Source organism: Ammodytes marinus (genome assembly GCF_949987685.1).
Source record: "Ammodytes marinus genome assembly, chromosome: 21".
Lineage (NCBI taxonomy): Eukaryota > Metazoa > Chordata > Actinopteri > Uranoscopiformes > Ammodytidae > Ammodytes > Ammodytes marinus.
Genome location: NC_137225.1, coordinates 20,322,241 through 20,343,013, shown reverse-complemented (window position 1 = coordinate 20,343,013; position 20,773 = coordinate 20,322,241). Strand labels below are relative to the sequence as shown.

The 20,773-nt window shown below is 41.8% G+C and overlaps 1 protein-coding gene across 5 annotated transcripts in view; it reads right to left on the bottom strand.

Annotated features, from left to right (window-relative positions):
• The window catches only part of abi1a (abl-interactor 1a), a 43,884-nt gene that overhangs the window by 15,454 nt on the left and 7,657 nt on the right, over positions 1–20,773 (bottom strand). For all 5 annotated transcript variants that reach the window (XM_080050147.1, XM_080050148.1, XM_080050149.1 and 2 more), the window contains exons 2-3: positions 16,021–16,188; positions 3,244–3,420 (exon numbers count right to left, since the gene is read on the bottom strand). In XM_080050147.1, coding sequence (XP_079906273.1) covers positions 3,244–3,420; positions 16,021–16,188 — 345 coding nt within the window. The remainder of the gene's footprint in view (positions 1–3,243; positions 3,421–16,020; positions 16,189–20,773) is intronic.

Sequence of the window (20,773 nt, the reverse complement as noted above, 5' to 3'; positions counted from 1 at the left end):
CGCCAAGACCTACTACTGCCTTCCCTTATCTTTCCTGGCGAATGCTGTATCTCGGTTTCTCGGTCTATGCACAAATCAGACTGTCAGTGTGCAAATGCTTTAGTAACGTCCAAGTTGCATGGACAGACAGGTTCAGGTTAAGGGCATTATCAAGCCCAAAATCCGGGGAATTGCAGGCTGTCAGAATTGAGCGATTAGTGAGGTCAAGTATGAAGAATATAGGGTAGACTCTCAGGCTAAAAATATAGTCCATACAAGATGACAAATATGTCCTGACATATTGTAGATTTGAGCAGGAAAAATATCAAAATCCCCACCAAAAAAAAACTGCCTCTCCTTTCAAACTAATCTTGTAAACTAATAACTGACACAACAGATCAAAAGGACTGCTATCTAACTACACCTGACATCATCTTTCCTGGATCTCTAAAGGCCCAGCTGACTAGATTACACATCAGATGAATGGAAGATCAAATCTCATCTTTCGTATTAAAGCTAAAAAGCATCATGTGCCCGTCAGTCTGCCTTAAGATACAGGGAAATCCAGATGTGTCAGCTAGGAAATTCTACTTGTTATTGATAAGACACTGCTGCGTTCAGAGAAATTGACAAATTTCACTTCCTATTATCTCTCAATAGAAAACAGCTTATTACCAATAATGTATGTCAGCTCTACATGCTGTCTCTCTGATCATGCTTTGGTATTTAATTATAACCCTGAGTGAGGCCGTAAAACAAATTGAACATTTAGGCCAGTGCAAACAGTCAGGGCAAATGCAGTGATTTTCACGGTTAACTGGAGGCAATAGAAAGTGATTTAAACTCCCATTTAAGTATTGATTCTGGTCAGTAAGTAAACCATGGCTATAGATATTCTACACAAGCCTGGCATCAGAACAGGATACTATATGAATTAATATGGAGTATTGATGGTGAGTATTGATCGGCTCTTTGGCTTGTGACAAGCATAGATGAGAGGAGGAGATTGATGTATGACTGCAGCGGGAGCGTTAGTGTGTGTGTCTGTGTGTGTGTTTCCCTTCACATTCACTAACAAAATGCGGCATATATCCAAGATATTTATAAAAAAGGAGAAAATCCACTGAGATTAAGCCCAGAGTAATATGTGATGTTCTTAAAATAGATGCATCAAACACTCTCAAAGCAGCTGTGAAGCACAATGGTTTCAGTAATGTGATGCTGTAAGGATGTAGTGAGTCCAAAAGCAACTCCTTACGAACTGTGGAAGATTCACATGGTCCCTACTGGGATAATTTAAATTATCTGTTGATTCGAAGTCCAAACAATCTAACCCTAGAGTCAATTAAGCAGCTGTATTTGAGCTTCCGATCACATCAGTTTTTTTTTTAAATTGAGATGAGGTGGGATTGTTTTGAAACCATAGTTTTTAACCATACTATAAACAGAAATAATAAATCGTTATTAAAAAACTTGGGAGTGATATGATTATGATTAAAGCAAAAGTTTTAGTTTTATGTAAAAATACCCTCAATCACTTTCTTGCTGGGAGTTAGAGGTCTAAGCACCAACTATGGAGCTAAACCCGGGAGTCAATTATCTCTACCCAAAGTTCCTAAATCTGCTTACCAGTACCTCGATTTTCTGTAACTTATGTGTATCTCTTTTGTTTAACCACTACACAAACACAAGTTGTGATTTTATGTGCTGTTAAATGCTACAATTATTTATGGTCCTCCATTAAGTGCACCGGTCCTCAAGAAATAATTACAGCACATGTAAGAGATACAACGTGTTATTAGCTTAAAAGGTCAATCAAACAGTCAAACAAACTTTATTTATACTCGTGAGATCATTCATCGGTGAGCCTCATTTGCAATGACATAGAGTCAAACTAAACAATGCAAAATAAAAACGTTCAGAAGTACAAACAGAGTGAAAGCGGTCCCACAACAAACTGATAAAAAATAACCAAAACTATTATAAGCATTGAATGATTGTTACAATTTTAAATATGTTAAAGGTGCTGTTGGATGAAGGATTTAGGAACTTTGGACAGACCAGGTTTACAATTTCCTTTTATTCTTTGAGTGACAGCTTCTGCCTCTACAATTTAGTGGAATCGTTTTTCTGCAGTGAACCTCGACAAATTAGAAATATTATTTTTTTGTGTTAAAACATTTACAAAATGTTCACAATGATTGGCAAAGACCTGGTCCCTGTTGTGAGAAACACACCAGAATGAAAGTCTTTGCCATTGGCCATCATGATGGAAAGGTCCAATGCATTCCCTAGGGTATAGTGTGGGTGACACAATGGCTTTTATCTTGCCACATCATTGACGGTAACACTACGGGACAGTACTGAAAGGCCTCTAATCCAATCTGTGTGGAAGCTGCAATTGGTTGGTTGATTGATGGGCAAAAGTGGGGGCATGATGGAGGTCGCAAAAACATGCCTGCAGCCATCAGGGAATGATGTCATTACCAGGACTGTCAGGACGACCCAGTGACCCCTTAAGCTAGCCCTAATGGCACAGAGATAGTTAACATGTCACACTTTGATCATCCGAGTCTCTACTCTGCAGAGTTTATGACATGAAAATCAGCTCCATGCCCGCCTTTGAGATAGTATTGATGTGAGAATAAACCAAAAATCTAATTGTAACAACATAATTCCTCTTCAAAGGTTTAGAGAAACTGGAGAACGTGATTACGAGGGCGGTCTGGGCCTAAGTGCCTTTAAAAAACATTCTCACAAATGTGTCTCCCCTCGCCATTTTCACAACGCTCTAAGAATAGAGCTGTTCACTGAAAGCTGAATGATGTAATCCCTTTTTTCAGTTCATCTCAAAGCCCCCACCCACCAACCCTCCAACCCAACCCACACTGAAACATATTCCTGTAGGGTCAGAACAGGGTGCTTTCAGAAGATGAAAGAGAAGGCACAAGAGATGGGAGTGTGAGCCAAAAAATGAGGCACAGTGGGAGAGAGAAGAGAAGAAGTGAGATAGGAATTACCTCTGGCAAGAGGAGGAGGGGGGAGAGAAAATTAGATATAGCAGACCAAGATAGAGCCAACAGAGATAAGATAAACTAACTGTGGTGAAATCTGATCTAAAGCATCTATCTATCTATCTATCTATCTATCTATCTATCTATCTATCTATCTATCTATCTATCTATCTATCTATCTATCTATCTATCTATCTATCGCTGATAAAAACGTAGGAATCAGGAATAATAGAAAATAAACTCTGCTCACCTTAACGCCATGTCCGACATCGTCCAGTACATTGTAGTCAATGGGTTTCCTGATGTACCTGACCGGCCGCTCCATATTAGCCGGCGCTATGATCTTGTGGGTCCTCGCCGTGTTCTTGTTAGTGGTCAGGATCCCGATCTCCCGCCTGGCCACCTTCTCTTTATGGATGTCCACCGTCTGTAAGGCACACAGTGATGACAGAGAAAAGGATGTTATCGATGCCACGGAGGAAATATGGAGATGTACGGTACAACAAGGGACCTCTGGGATTGAAGCGACTTGTTAAACAGCAGCTTAAGATGCTTTAATTCAATCATGAGGCTGTGCTTTTCATCACTGAGGTCGTAATCTTTTTACAAACAGCCAGTGCACGTTAATAAAATCGATTGCGGTAGACACCAGGTCCTGAACAGATTAATGACCTAAGCATGTGTATCTGAACATTCCCGACTTCATAAATGAATAGATGAGACCGATTTTACTGGCCCCTGAAGCTTGAATAATTCAACTGTGAATGAAAGAACGCTGCATTCATGTATGTCAGAAATATCAAGTTAAGTCCATTGTGTACAAGTATTTCTATTAGCAGAAAATTTTTTCTTTGAACTTTCCTAGTTATAAAATTCTAGCGACAATGTACCAATGTTCGATTAATTACCCTTGACATACAGTGCATACGTTTTAATTTACAAATCACTTGGTTTTCTCTGACTAACAACACCAGACCCAGAGTCCAGACATTTGTAATTAAAAAAAAATAATAGGAGACAATTCTCACATTTGAGAAGTTTCTCAAGCAATTACTTGATTGTCAAAAAAAAGTGGACAATTAAGGAGCATATGAAGGAAGAGGTTCAAACACTACTGTCAAATATTCTGATCTCAACATCATTGCCACTGCATTTCCATTCTCTGCTCTCCCTTGAAACTCCCACTGAGCAGATAAGAGCAGCTGCCCTTCCTCTGGCAGATGAAAGGTCGCAATGTCTGCAGAGGGCAGACCAGTAAAACGATGGTCTCTCACAGAGGAGGAGGGGAGGGGGGGGTGGTCCTGCAACCAGGCCCAACAGAGGATTCCTTTCATGCCACAAGGATCTGGAGCTGGACTGAGCTCTGTCTCTTTACGCTGCACTGTTCCACTGTATGGCCTATTTAGCCTTCAAGTATCACCCATCCCGGAGTTGAGGGAATCAACAACACTGGTGGACTTATATTTAGTCTAGCAGAGTGTAGTCAATGCTGTCATCTCTGGACTATATCAAGTCTAATGGTAAACTGTGACTTCAACGGGATATAGGCCTGAAAGCTAACGAGCTCTGGTATCTAATGAGAAGCAGATCTAAAACACAAGGGTATAAGAAAGTGGATAGTTCAAAATGACAGAATAAAAAGAGAAATAAATATTTCATAACCGGCTAAACATAATTGCTTCCACAGAGACTTCCCATACAAAGGGGAAACATCCATTCTGTTCCAATACTCAGTTATGTCTGTTTGAGTTAAGAGGGATGACACAGTGCTGCTGACTACAGTCATCTGTTTAAACCTACGTTTGGGCTGCCAGAGCATGAGAGGCTCTTAGTATAACTCTTAGTACAACCCAATGCACACATATTCCATTTTAGCAGCACTTCAGACTACAGTGTGTTACTCCACTACAATTGGATTTGAGCTTATAGACTCCACAGCTCAGAGATAATGGCCAAGTTTTAAACTGTCATAAATCATGATCATCTGGAAAAAACTGGGCCAAGATCTAATCAAATCTTTTTTGGCTTCCAGATGCATGGAAGTGATGCTGGGGTTCCCTGATTAGTTACGATGGGTCCAGACAGGACTAAAGGAGGACTTGGGAATATAATTATTCTGGGTCTGGTTTTACTCCCAACAACACATATTAACCTCATTTCACCTCACTGTGACAACATACTGACCTCTCCCAGAGACCTGGTATACTTCTAGGACATTCATTGTTATCGTAAGATATCAGGGGTATGAAGCCGTTTTTCAGCCAAGATTCAAAAAGAGGAGAAGATCCACTACAAACCACTGAAACAAACTCCTCCAAAACAAGAGAACTGCTGTTGAAATATTGAAGCTAAATTGGGAAAGCAGCTGGTCTTGGCTTGAACACATTCCGCTTATCAGAGAGCAGAGCAGTGTGCGGACAAACATCATTGCAGCTGGCAATGGAGGGAAGTGAGAAGGCGAAGTGGTGTGAGTTCATCTCCTTCCTGTATGTTGAGAAAATAGCCCCGCTGGAAAAGCCCGGGCCGATCTTACACAGGTGTTGATGGACGGGTAAATTCAAAACCAAAACTTTCACTCAGCGAGCAGTTACACCCCGCGGAGAGCGCTTTTCTAATCTGCTGACGAGTTCCCAGAGAACGTTAAATGGATCTGACAAACATGCAAATGTCTAAGCAGAAAAGCACATTCTAGCTTGACCCCTTTCGACTGACCCAGTAGGGGAGCTCCAATCGGAGCAATGGCCTGTCTCTTCCATGACTTTTCATCTGGCACCAAAGGCGTTTACATGATCTCAATGGTCCGTCTGTTGGATGGAAAGAGACTGAACTCCGAATACATTATCCCAAACTGAAAGGTGAATCATTCACATGTGTTTTCAACCACACTGTCTCCCATATGTTTGAGGCCTGTGAGCATTTTCCCCAAAACATTGAGCAGTTTTGGCTCTGGTGTTTGGCTTGTCCAACAGCTACAGGCTTTAAAGATTTAAAGGCCTCCATTTCTTGCTGCTCTCTCTTTTTTTAGAACTTCTCTTTTCTACTATACTCTTTCTACTCCTCTTATTCCACCAATTCACCCCCAACCTATATAATTAGTTTGAGGATAGGCCATACATTAGAACTGCTGCCAACTCCATCACTGTCATCCAAACTTTAAAGCCAGACAAAAAATAAAATAAAAAATTAAGTCATGATCATTTTGGCCTGGAAAGTTCTTCCCGTTTTAGGATGTGAGTGAGTCAGCGCAGTGGTTGCCACGATGAGAGATTCTTGCAGTGTTGTTAGTAGCAACAAGTGCCTAAATATTTGTGATTTGTTATTTATTTTTTTAAATCCAGATTGTTGCCATTTTGGTTACGGCTGCAGTTGGAAAGTGTTCAACTCCAAATGGGACACAGTGTCGGGTATTGTAAGCGCTGGGATGCTGGCAAAAGATCCAGAGTTGTAAAATACAGAATCCTCCGGACAGAGTAAATGCTGATTGGGAGACAGTCTGTAAACACATCTAATCTAATGTATTCATTCAGACAGAGAAGATGATTCCAATCCGCACGGCCCATTTCTCTTTTTAAACAGCCACAACTTTTGACTTGGTCTGTCATTGTTTACCGAGGGTTTTACCAAGTGGCGGGTGAAATTCTGTCCATCCCGGCAGACTGGAAGAAGCCTTTCAGTAACTGCCTGTCATAAGCCGGACTGCCTGATGACAATTAGGGTTGAATAATGTATGCATGTATGTAGATGTGTTTATTGAAAAAAATATTTGATCACTGCAGGCGCGTTATTGAATAATGGCTGTTCCTCCATTGTGTAATGTTCTCTGCGCTTGGTATTCCTGTTTGACTGAAAGCTTAGACAATAAATTAGGTGCGTGCAAAGGAGATAAGACTGCAGGTGATTTGTTTTCATTTCACCGACACATCTTTTTTCTATCCACCAGCATACTGATCGTACCTAAAGATAAATAGTTAACATGGAGTACTAGATTCTTCCCACGGTGCACTTCTTTGACCCAGGCTATCTCTTCCATACTGATTTACACTGCTCAGATTAGGGTGAGAGTCAGCTAGGGTTGGAGTATTTAGGAAACAGGTCACACATTGACATAATGAGTTCAGTCCACACAAAAATCAGCAAAAGGGGCGTAAATCTCTCAGTACTGTGGCACAACAAATCAAAAGACCGGGAATGGAATTTTGAAGCCTAGCGCAAACGTAACCTAACAACTTCCCACCAGATAAACACACACTGTTTTGGAGGGTGAGGTAAGAGGAAACCAGAAAGAAGAGAAGAAGAAAATACGTCAGTAGACTTTGATATGGAATTGAGACAGCTGGTTCCACTTCAGCACATGTTGAACAGAAACAAAAACAGCCTTTTCAGCTCTTTGGCAGACTGGCCCTGGGATGATATCCTCAATAAAATGCCAGCTATGCATAAAAGCCGGACAAACAAAAGCGGCTGCACAGCAGGTAGCATAGGCGTAGTAGGAAGCTTACACACAACATGGGGAAAGGCCTGCTACTAAACAAACACACCCTACATACCAATGTGTCTGTGTGCATGGGTGGCTCACCAGACCAGACCAATGTGCCAATGCTTAATGGTAGTGTACGACTAAAGACGATTATAAGACTTAAAAATATATCAGCAAACTGCCAGCAAGGCATCTTCTTCCTGCTACTCTGACATACCACACACACACATCACGCTGAAAAGTACTAACAGTGCGCTGTCCAAGAACTTTAGGACATATTTTTACTGGCTTGTAATATCATAAACCGAAACTACGCGATTATGAAGTAATACATCGCACATGGTCTTATTAAAAGGCCATTCCAGGCTGAGAGCTAAAATAAACTTGTCTTAACAGCAGTCAAAATGAAAATCCTTGTTTTGTGGGATTACAAGGAGATAATCACTGAATCACACGTCCTTTAAAACATGTTTGAACCTCAATGTTAAGCCGACTGTAGAAGAGAATTTATCGCGATGACCGGCACAGCTAACAGGTGAAGACAGCCGGATGGGGACATGAACATCTCTTCTTCTGACATTTTCTTTCCAGGAAAAGGTTAACAGAGGGTGAATGCTCTTTGTCAGCTAAGCCCTGCTTCACTCTCAAGCTATTAGCCATGTTCACCTCTGAGTGCAGATTTGAACTATTGGTGATAAATGGAGTGTTCCAGAAGTTATTTTATGGTGAAGGGCTGCATGTGCCTTTTCTGCCTGATTGGTTTCTATTTGATTTACTTCCCACATTCATGAAAATGTCTTTCTCAGATGAGGGTCCTCCTGAACATGTTACTTTGTGGCATCTGGAAACATGGACACATGTAGAGGTTGGTAATGTGGTCTTTCAGCTGTGTCATTAATACATCATGTGGTTTTGTTGCATCAGTGTGTATGGAGAATCCAGTTGGTTGGATTGGAGAGCTGACTGCATGAAGCGATGCCCGTGTTGGCAAGGTTTTACCACTTAATAGTCTAATTGAAACCATGTGAAATGTTAGATGTGGCAATGAGCTGTCAGTACAGTAAAGACTGTTTCTTGGAAACCTTCTCAAATGGCTTAATATGAATACGGCTCAGTATTTAACTTAAATACTTTTTTGGTACCAACCGAGGTGTGTCTAGCACTGAGTTTGCTTGTTCAGTTGTATAGTCTCGTTAACTTACCATTTGATCAAGTCGTTTCTGATTTAGATCATAATCAAGCCATTATCTGACAGTATTCTGTGCAGGTCATGTTCTTGTACAGTTGCCTTTTACCACCATAAAGTGGAAAACTAAAATTGTTACACTTTGTTTTACATAGATTAAACTTACATGATACACTGTGTTAACAAGTGACCTCGAGAGACGCTGGGTTTTGCTACCTTATGGCAGAGCCATACAGTGTTTGTGCTAAGCTGTGAGATGTGTCAATTTATCAAAGTAATTATCTGCTAGAAGGTTAATAAGCAACTTTCTCAAAATGTCAAAACTGTTCCTGATAACACATGTTAGTGTTAAAAAATGTCTTCCTCTTCGTTGTCAATCATCTCATCAACAATAGGGGTTGCTCCTGGGACCCATTGGGGAAACCCTGCGATGCCACTGCTCCAGGGAACCTTAATGTCCTAGAAATTACCTGGTAAACTCCCAGGTTCATGTTTGCTTCTTGAGCCTCTAGGCTGGTGTAGCACAGTGTGTGCTTCAGTCTTCTCACTAAGTCCGGCAATTTAGCACTCCCATTTATGCTGTGAGCCAAAACGGCAAATGCCTTTTTGTCTGGTTGGTTTCTCAGCGTGATTACAGTCAGCACATCCAAAGCCTGTCATCTGTGGACAGTTGTCCAAAGGCCCTTCGGGGAGGCCTTTTCTCTGAGCAGTTATGGCTATACACAGAAGTGTCAGAACTTCTGCACTCGGAGCCAAAATGGGAGGTCAAACACCCCCAGGGGAGTTGACAGTCTGGCAGCTTCTTGTTGAACATCCCCCAAAAAACTGGATTCTGCTGGTAAATCTAACAACCCATGATGGTGTAGTATGATGAGGCCAGAAGCGGAGGTTATGATAATGGGAAGTGTGAAACCTTGGAGGGATAGTATCTCCCAGTAGACAGAGAGAAAACAAAACTCTGATAAAAAGAGTCATGCCAGCATGATGCCAAGGTCGAAGCCTTGCTTGCGTACACAGCACATATGGAAACACCTCAGCTGACTTTAGCAAATCTAACTATTGGGCTGAGGCCAAACAGCATTTTGATTGAGCTCGGAGATTGACATACAAGCTCAAAGTAAACCTTTATAATGCCCAGACTTAGAGCTAGACGAGAACAGAGACAACAAACAACAATAGCTAAATCTCAGCTGCTTCTGTCTTCTGTAAGAGGAATTAAGTATTTCCTAATCAGTGTTGTTTATGTGGAGCTGTCAATTGTTTGCACACATTTCTCTTACAAAGGGGGGGAACAAGGTGCAATGATTAGCTGTAATTGCAGAGGGTTGTTAAGTGTGGAAGAATGTACTGGTAAGGATTCTCTGCAGTGGGGAGGGGAAGAGCAGGGAAGGAAGTAAGGACAGGGCTGGGGAGCTGATGAGTCACTGAGGGATATCCACTTGTCTTACTCAAATGTAACCTCTATTCAAGCAGGACAGGAGTCACGACCATGTGCACGCAATGCCACACTTCACATTCAAGGCGTTACAACTCAAAAACACATGCCTTCCAGGGAGAAGGCCTTCAAAAGGGCAGTAGTCCTGAATTGAGTCCCAAGGGGCAGGGCCAGGGTGTGAGCTTTATTTTGCTCTGTATACTACAGCAACACACTACTTGGAAGGTTGATATAGTGTTTATTCACAGCAAGTGATAAAATATTTTTTAATTAAATGATTTTTTTGAGTGTTCTGGGTCAGAGAGCTAATTTTCAAGCTGATGAAAAAGCTGCCTTCCCTTTACAATTTTTCCAATTTTCAATCTCCCCCCTACAGACTCTCATTAGCTGCTCAGAGATGTGGGTTAATGCAAAAAAAAAACAACTGAAGCCAAATAACACCAAATGGAGCTTCATTTTTATGATCGATATCTGATTTACTTTTTGCAACCATTTTGATAATCCATTAAATCTTTATGGTTGCTTGAAGCCTTACAAATGTTACAGTTTCGCTCAAGATGCTTTATATACTCCAACTTGCTTGGGATTTCAGACTGTTGTTTGAAAAAAAAAAAATCGTTGGGAAATGTCACCTTGGTAATGGCTTTTTCATCTTGAATCAAAGTAATATATTCAAGATTTCATTTTAAGTAAGACTCGTCTCAAACAAATTATCTTGAACATTTTCCTATATCAGACCCGCCGTCCCGAATAACAACCGCCCAGAGGCAAATTGACCTCACAATGACTCTGCCACACACACAGACGCATCACTATAGTCTGCTGGAAAGAGAACAAGGCATGTAGACATACATATTCAACATTCAAAATACAAAAAACTCTGCATGGGACTGTGCATGTCACAGACAGAGAGACCACCAGGAAAGGCAGGAGAGAGAGAGAAGACGATAATACACAGGCAAGCTTTGGGATCAGCAGGAAACACACACACACACACACACACACACACACACACACACACACACAGGGAGACCTATAAGGCTTCATTTCCTGTTTGGATGAGTGCCATTCTCCCTCGACGGGAGGTCAAAACGCCAGCACTGCAGCACAGAGGCAACCCTAAGTCTTTGCATGCGTGTGTTCTTCTCACGGCAATACACACTCTCTCACACACACACACACACACACACACACACACACTTTAGCAGCCTAGTGTAACAGCAGCAGTCAACTGTACAACTGGGGAATGAGCGCTGGAATGTAAAATAACCAAAACAATGAAATGCATTCCAGGCTGAGATCACAATTACAAACCGAATCCCACTTTGTAACACAAACGTGCGTTGACTCATGTCATGTGATCAGATAAGAATTTTGTGTAACCGTATAGTAAAAGCAACTCTGTGAACCTCACAGATGTGAGAACAGACTGGGAGTGTAAAGTAGGTGTGTGTGTGTGTGTGTGTGTGCCAGGCTGCTTTGTGCATCCAGCCAGTCTTTGTGTTGCTTCATCACTGTGGTTACTGGGTTCAGTCGGCACACTGGCCAGCTCCCAATGTAAGCCATTGACATTGTTGTAAACACAGCTGTACTGTCAAAATAATGAGCCATTTAATGTATTTTCTACAATTACACCCATAAAAACATGGGTTTATTTTAACGCCAAATTGTCAGCTGTTCTCTTAGATGAGCGCAGATTTCTACAACAATAAAAGGCCAGTTTGTGGTAGAACAGTAGTCAAATTTTTACAATTTGATACGATAGATACGCCTCATTGAAATGTGTGTGTGTTTATCTCACTTAGAAACAAATGTCTACTCTGTCTCTGTGCTTTATTTCTAAAGTATTGTACTGATGCTGTATTCCGTTTATTGCATTATAACCGTCTGTTTGGCTGACCAAAATGTTCCACAATTGTTCCCAGAGACTGACTCAGAGCTTCCTCCATGACACTGACATGACACAGATGCGTAAAAATCAGTGATTTGTTCCCCATAATAATGTACCAAAGAACAACTGAAAAGAATTTAGCAAGAACTGAGGGGACTTTCAAAGAAGACGAAGAACAACTGAGAATAGTTTTGACCTCACGCATACAAAACAAGACAAAAGCTGTTTGTTTATAGCTCAGCTTGTGTTTGGCTAGTTAGTGTGAAAGCATCACCGGCTATTTTAGTGCAGCGTCTCAAACGGTGACCCCTGTATTGTGTAGTGTGCTGAACTTTGAGCTGAATGCACTGTTATTCCCCTAGCATGCATAAAGCAACAATATGTATTGTTTTTCTTCTTCCTAGTCCTCTCCCTGTTATTCTGAGTTTCAGTATACACCTGAGGTTTCTCCTGATATAGTTGTGTTTATTCCTTTGTCATGTCTTTTTCCTTTGTCACACAAACACGCCCTCTATGAAACTGCCACAGGCTCTAATACTATGACTGTCTCAGGTGAACGACAATGGCTTTGGTTATTTTCATGTGGCAACAATGCCAATTTCAGATTAATAGTTTGAAATACATGCAGCTGAAATAAACCAAATTGTGTGTGTGTGTGTGTGTGCACGTGTGTGTGTGTGTATGTGTCTGTGTGATCCTGCGCACACACACACCCACTCACCATTCTCCCACTTGTCTAGCTCTAATCGGGGTATCACAGAGAGGTTTTCAATGCAAGGTTTTTCCTCCGCTGGACGGACAAAGCGCTCCCTGTTTCGCAGCCTCTTAGCAGCCACTTCACACACAGCACAAGGTGGAAGCCCCCCCGAGCTACTCTATTTTCCCATCAGCCCTTCCACCTCTGTGATGCAGAGAGCCCCGCGGATTTGTGAATGGAAATGACGGCAGGGGAGGTGACACCTATACAAAATACCTGACAACAACACAAACATTTGTGCGTCTGTAAACTGCACACGTTTTGCTATTGAGTCACACTGCAGCCAGACGTCCACTGAATATCAATAAGCTATTCAGGTGGAGATTTCTAAAAACTTTCATGAAACACACTAGTGCATACGATTTACATTCTGCAGACACTGCCATAATTTGAAAATGCTGATATAAGTGTACAACGGTTTGAACTGGCATTATGATTAATGTTGCAACAATCAGTCAATTAATCAGTACATCAATCAACCAGGGGGTCAGGAGTCAGGACCCACAACATAAATCTGAGGCGTCTGAAAATTATGATATGGATTGAAGAGCAGGAATATTTGTTCAACACAAATTCATGTTTTCTAATCTTTGCTGGGAAGCATTCTTTTGGCAACAGTTGTAGTTGTTTATTTGCTAAAGATATTTAAATAGATGCAGGCTCGTATGACTTGCAACTAGACTGAATAATGCACCTTGGTTTTTCCTTTTCTACCTCTTCCTTAGTAGACAATATCCATCTTGCCTCACAGCTTATGCAAACTATAAGTTACGATGTGCAGTATAGTCCAACACCATCATCACCCAACTGAGAATGGTGCATCAGTTCCAGTGGGAGAGAGGCCAGCACTAAGCAGACACACCCTGACCAGAGTCAACCCCCTGTAACTGTGGGCAGAGTGAAGGAAACGGCCCTGACGCCAGGCAGCGTCTCACCACACACTGACTGACACGTTAATGTAAGAGAGCCACTAAGGTCTGTATGGATGGATGGGTAACACCTAATGACAGAAGCTCAACAATACAATGAATGGTACAGAAGTGGGCAGATGAGTATATATAGCATGTATAGCCTATTTATTATGTGAAGATACATTTGAGAAAACTTGCTTTCTACTGTTAAAACAACAACATATTCCCTATATCAGCTACAGGCTTTCCTCTCCATTACCCTTTCAGCAGAATGTATCATCGGCTTCCAGGGCCAGCGCTAATCATATAACATGATAATGATCCACCTCTGTACGGGACAGTGGAGAGCAATAAACACAACCACACAGCCTGCAGAGCCTAACCTCCTCATTATTTAAACAGAGCGACGCTTCATTACAGCAAACACATTGGTACACCCCGCCCTGCTCTTGCTTACCCATACAAATAAATAGAAACTTAACTAGACAGAGATGAAGGTGGTGTGTGTAGACGAAAGGCATTAAGCATTCTGTGTTTTATGGTTTTCCAGTTATCTAGGCAAAGCTGTTAAATCAGTCACATTTCCCAGGGAACAAATAGAGAAATATGAGAAAGATCAGAGGGGTAGCGTGTTGTTCTTGATAACCAGCTGCGATGAAAATCTGTTTGTATATTTTCAACTTTTCAGTTCGAGATGTATTCACTTCATTCTATTTTAATTTTTTTTTTACTTTTACTTTTCTGCACTTTACTGACCTCAAAAGAATGGGGAAGACGTTTTTTCTACTGATCATCAGCTGACACCATCTAGTTCATAGAACCATGACAACGCAAAGTACACAACAAACATGGGCATAAATATAAGCGGAGGGAGATTGGAATTTCCCATGCACAAGAGACGAGAGTCAGTGATGAGCACTTGCAATGGAGGCAGTCAGAAGTCAAACAATTTAGACCAGGCCTGGAGTGCTTTACCCTATGGCTAAGGGCTTTCTTTATTGATCTATTCTAAAGCACCGTGTCTAACTCTCTTTCATTTTCTCTTTTGACTCAAGCCAAAAGGGAGTTGTCATGGAAACCGGAGCAGGCATTGGCGTCATTGTGACCTTGGTGTCGGCTGAATGCCATTCGTCAGGATATTGACTCAAAAACCGGGAGTGTAAATATGCCTTTTTTAGGTCTCTCTCTCTCTCTCCTTCCTTTCTTTGCTTGTCATCATCCATCTTCCATTTCCTTCTGCCTTCCGCTCGGATATCCCACTTTTCTCTCTCTCTCTCTCTCTCTCTCTCTCTCTCTCTCTCTCTCTCTCTCTCTCTCTCTCTCTCTCTCTCTCTCTCTCTCTCTCTCTCTCTCTCTCTCTCTCTCTCTCTCTCTCTCTCTCTCTCTCTCTCTCTCTCTCTCTCTCTCTCTCTCTCTCTCTCTCTCTCTCTCTCTCTCTCTCTCTCTCTCTCTCTCTCTCTCTCTCTCTCTCTCTCTCTCTCTCTCTCTCTCTCTCTCTCTCTCTCTCTCTCTCTCTCTCTCTCTCTCTCTCTCTCTCTCTCTCTCCCTCCAGTCTAAACTAAAAAGTCCTCTTCCCCTTTGTTGCAAGTTAAGTCTGACCTTCGGTTTTTCCGGAAAGAATTTCTGGCACTCTTTGCAAAATCTTTATCAGAGGAAAAACAAAGATAGCGGACATGGGAAACCAAAAAGGAAGAAACTCCTTCCATCCCACACCGATTTCACCACTACCACCGTATAGAATGTTTTCCAAAAAATTCCCTATTTATTACAATTAATTCAAAGGTTTTCCTATTGGACCACGAGCCTTCCACGTCTAATCTACGAGATGTCACATCGCTGCAGCTCTTTGTTTGATATGTCTGAGCTCTTAATGCCTTCATTGGATGAGTGGAGGGATTTACCTGCACATGGCAGAAGCCTTATGCTATAGCTAAGGAAAGGGTTAGTTATCGAAACAATATCTACAGGGTATAGAATTCATCACTACTGGGAAACGGATATATCTATAAATACGATTATGTGCATGTTACGGCAGCTCAGTAAGCAGTAGTGCAGAAATAGACCGATTGTGGTAAATGTAAATGTTTCCCAATGTCTGTGTGTTTCTGAAGAGACAAAACAGACGAGCAGTCAGGAAGCCGAATACACAGTCAGTCAGACAGACACTTGGACAAGACTGAAACTAATAAAAAGGAACCATGGACACTATACAGTAGACCTCGTACTGTGTCTGAAAATAACAGTGAAAGTCTGTGTGTGAAATTGAAGAAGAGAAGTGGGAAATGTGGGGTACCATTCTTCACAGCTGTAAGGTCTGTGGTGTGTGTGTGTGTGTGTATTGTGTGTGTATATTGTGTGTGTATTTTGGACCTGGGAGATGTGGTTGATGGAGGACTCCATGCGCCGCAGCTGCGAGGCCTGGATGTCCAGCAGCTGCAGTACATTGTTGGCTAAGGCATTGATCTGGTAGGCCACGCTGGCCAGCGACTGGGTGGTGTAGGCTTTGGTCTCCTCCAGGGCTTTCCTCTTGTCCTGGGCCTGTGCACAGAAAAAGAGAGCAAGAGGACAAGACGTTAGAGGAACCCAATTAGTGTTACTATCACTCAGCATTCACATCCCATCTTCTGGCCTCACATTGAGGTCAGGTTTGTGGTGGATTCAGGCCAATGGAGCAGCAAAGACACACTATCCAGAATGATATTGACCTTTAAGGGTGTATTCACACATGCCGTGTTTAGTTCAGATGAAACGAACTCAGATGCACTTCCGCCTTCGGTGCGCATCTTTCAGACATGTGTGAATACAGCAATCGCACTCGGGGGCGGACCAAACAAACGCTCCGAGACCCAGCTGAAGAGGTGGTCTCGATGCGCTTCAAAACGCACTCTGCTGCAGTTCGTTTGTGGTGTGAATTTGGCCGGACTCGATCCGACCCAATTGCAGGAAGCACTGTGCCTTTTCTTTTTTAATAAATCGCTGTCAGCTTCACATTATAGGAAAGTGTTGTTGTCGCCATTGTTAGGAAGATTAGTTGTGGTTTGACCGGGAGCCCCGAGCGAATATATTAGGCCTACATTTGATAGACAGGACGCGTAAACATGCTGATGTGTTCAGCGATCAGATGAAGGAGAGGGGAGCGTCTCCTGCACAGTGACAACAGGTTCACGCTGCGCTTTGTATGAAGTGCGTGTTTTTACTTTGCATCCCATGTTACGGTACCGTCAATACCATCCCTGTGTCAGTTTGGAGCTCAGCCGCGCCGAACTCACACCCAGCTGACACACGGCTAAATCAGCTGTGTGTCAGCTTGAGCCTATTCCTCGCGAGCCGCGCGTCCAGCAGCAAAAATACAGTAAATATTATGTTTCACATCGTAGGCTACAAGCCACACATTGACACAGGCCTACATATTATAACCATATGAAACAACACAAATTTGATGTTTTTTTAATTTTATTTATAGGCTAGATGTTGGCCTATTTATTTATTTATTTATTTATTTATTTATTTATTATTTTTAACCCCATATCGTATCAGTTATATATTTCGCAGTTTTCACTTCGTGCTTCGTGCTTCTCTCCACCCCAGAATGTCTGTCCAATGAATGAATGACCTCAGATCACGTGTGGTTTTGCTTCGTGATGCTGGTTCACTTGCAAAAGGGGCAATATGAAAGTGGACCACACCAAACAAAAAAAATCTAAACTCTATTTGGTCTGGACCAAAGCAAGTGAACTAGCGGACTTTCCCAGTGTGAATACACCCTAAGAAAGCCTTTGTCCAGCTTTACTGTCTTCTAAATGTATTTGGTCATCCAGTAGAAAAAAGCAATACTCATCAAAACACCAGTGTTCATTAGGTGGCTGAACTTTCTTTTGTAGCATTGCACCATATTTGCTTGGTCAGAAATGACAAATGCCAACAGATAGGTCAGCAAGGTCAATTTTGACAGTTACTACCGGGTGTTTCTAGTGGTAATTGTAAGCGTGTACTAAATTAAATTTAAGGATTATTCCACCTTTCAAGCCTACAGTCAATTAAGCCCATTAGCATCAGTGGTGGGTTACATGTAATGACCTGCTGGCTGGTTAGTGGGCTACGAGTTTGTTTAAGCTGGAAGTCCTAATGCAGTGAGACAAGCTAAAGGCTAAAGCTTAGTTTTCCACAATACCTCAATGTTAACACACAACTATCAACTTATTTGACCTGTTTAAGTCAATGGCATAGACCTCCAATATGGCACCAGCCTTCCCTGCCTGGAAGTAGCTCTAAAGCATTAAAATAACAGGCTGTGTATGAGTTGTTCTTAGAATGGGCATGTCCTGTACAACACACTGACAGTTACACAGTATAAAAAGGAAAAGTGGGCAAACCGGACAAACTGTGGTAATGACGCGTCCTAAAGAGCCAGCTCACATCAAACAGACTGAGGCAAAGGGCCAAGCTCCAAACTGAGCCACCATGTTTGATCTCTGTGGGCGCTCCCCAACACTGCTCACTAATAAAAGGTCCAAAGAGCATTGCCTGGAGGGGGGACACTGGCCTTTGATACCAGGCTGCCGTAGCAGGGGGGTAAGTGGTGGTGGTGCCAGTGAAGGAGGAGATGATTATTGGTAGAAGTGGTTAGGGGACAAAACAGGGGAAAACAGGAGATTTGAAAACAAGAGGAAGCTCTCTGACAAACTGAAAACAACCATGTTGCTGCTAATCCAGAAACAATCTGTGTGTATGCATTAGTAATAGCACGTCATCCAGGTCACAGTCAAACACAGTAACTATAGCATTGGACTAAGCTCCTATCATGATGGACTTTCTTTTAGTGAGAACCAGAGCAGCAGATGTTTGTGAGATAACAGCATCAGGAAGGAGGAGCCCTGGAGCAAAACAGGCCATCTGTAACCATTCATGTTCTCATGCATTGCAGACACCTACTGACACTGCATAATGCAGCGTGGTACAACAACAGCTGCAGGGAAATATATGAAACACAAACAAAACAAACAAACAAAGCAGCCTTATATCTGTGGAGGCAATATCTAAACTGCAACAAGATGCAGTTTTTATTTACTGTAGAGAAGTGAGATTTTAAACAGATTACTGAACAACAACATGTGCTGGCCTGTGCAGAAGAACTGCTGGCCTGCATATCAAACTGCAAGTCAGAGATCTTTGTTATGCAAACTATGAAAATTTCTCAGCATCTGAATTGCATACTACTGCTTAGTCCTTGAAAAAATGTTCGGCGAAACTCTGAACTTGGGACAAAGTAAAAAAAAAAAAAAATGTTTTTGCTGCATTTGGGGAAATGCAGGATTCTCAAACTAGGGACTTAAAAGTCTGGCTCTGCTGCTTCAATTTCAACCAATCCTTTTTAATATGTTCCTTTCGAAGCATCCTCCAACTGAAAGTGACAGAGCAATACATGTGATGGTGTAGCCGCCCATTACCTTGGTTGTCAATAGCTTGCAGCTGTACATGGACAAACAGCACCATTGATGTTGCAGCTACAAATGGCCAACTGTGATATGTAAAAAAAAGATTTGAATTGATTTACAGAAATGTAAACATCCTCCAATTCAAATTTCAGCATAAAGAAACTCCACTGTTTAAAGGGCTTTGAGAATATCTTGCGGCTGCGACGTGCATAGACAAACATCACTAATGACGCCGAACTGTCATCTCTACAGAACTACTAACATACACCCTGCATGTGTAACAAAGCCTCACACCCAAAGCACAACATGTGATGTTTTTCAGTCCATGGCTGCAATTGATACATTTTTTCAAATGTTTCCAATCAACTTTCATATAATTTGAGAATATCATGTATTCTACATGAAGACTTTCTTTATTTCTCAACCAGCAGAAGAACTCTTGCCTAAGAAAATGGCAATACCACAATGACCAGACATAGTACAAGGTAAAAGAGTACAAGATAAGTCAGTGTTTCCCCTAGAATTTTTTTTAGGCCCGGTGGTAAGAGCTGATAAAGAGTATGTGCGCCGCGTGCGTACTACATTTCTAGAAGAAATTGACCAAAACGTTTCTACATGTGGTGTTTCTCACAGGATTTTTAGATCCTGCTGGGTGAGAATGGACCTTCTAGGGGGGTCTGGGGGCATGCCCCAGCAGAAGAAAACCTTATCCTTTTAAAGTTAAATACATCAATCTGGTGCACTTTGAGAGGCGAAATCTGTTCAATTCTGTGCCTGGCCTGTATAATGGTAGGGGAAACACTGTAAGTTTGCCTGTATCGGTAAATGTAGGCCTAAAAATTAGTCTGCCCAATGCTATTAACAGTCATCCTATCTGCTACAGTTTCTCAGTTTTTCTTTCCCCTCTGATAGAGTGACTGACTATCTACAATTTAGAATGATTAATTTGTCCAGAAAGCTGGTCCAGAAAGCTGATGGAAAAGGGTTGTTCTGACCCAGACAATCCCCATGCTTTCTTGGTTAACATGAGGTCAAATATTAAGCCCACAGTTGTAATTCTCATTCAATTCCAGAGTTCAGTCTGTCTGTTGCACAATTATTTTTTTCTTAAACAATAGACACAGACATAAACTGATTCATAAATGGATTCAAGATGTCAAATAACAAGCCACATGGTGATATCAACTTCTTGTGAATTTCCTTTGTATTTCTGTCTGAACTGATCCACACTGCATGCTGCCAGATCTGTGGTGTGATGTGAGGTGGGCGTTGGGTGGACAGACGAGACACTCGGTTGCATTGCATCTTAGAGCCGTCTGCTCTACTTAAAGCAGCCCTCATGTATTTGTTTGTCCACGCCAGGGCTGTGCAATTAATTGAATTTGAACAAAAATTTGATTATTGATTTTTACACAAAAAGTTTATAAGCCAGGTCAGTTGTACATGTACAGTGCATGCTTCTTAAGTTAAGGTAATTATTGTGTTAATTGGTGATCTCAATATCAATCAAAATAATCTTGATCTTAATTTTTTGCAATAATCGAGCAGTCCTAGTTCACGCATCAGAGGTCGGGTATCCACAAATCCTAAAACTAACCAGATTTGTGGTACAATTCTCCAAGAATTTTAACTCCCTACGACACCCATCTACAGCAAGAGAACTGCAGGAGTACAGTAGATATTCAAGA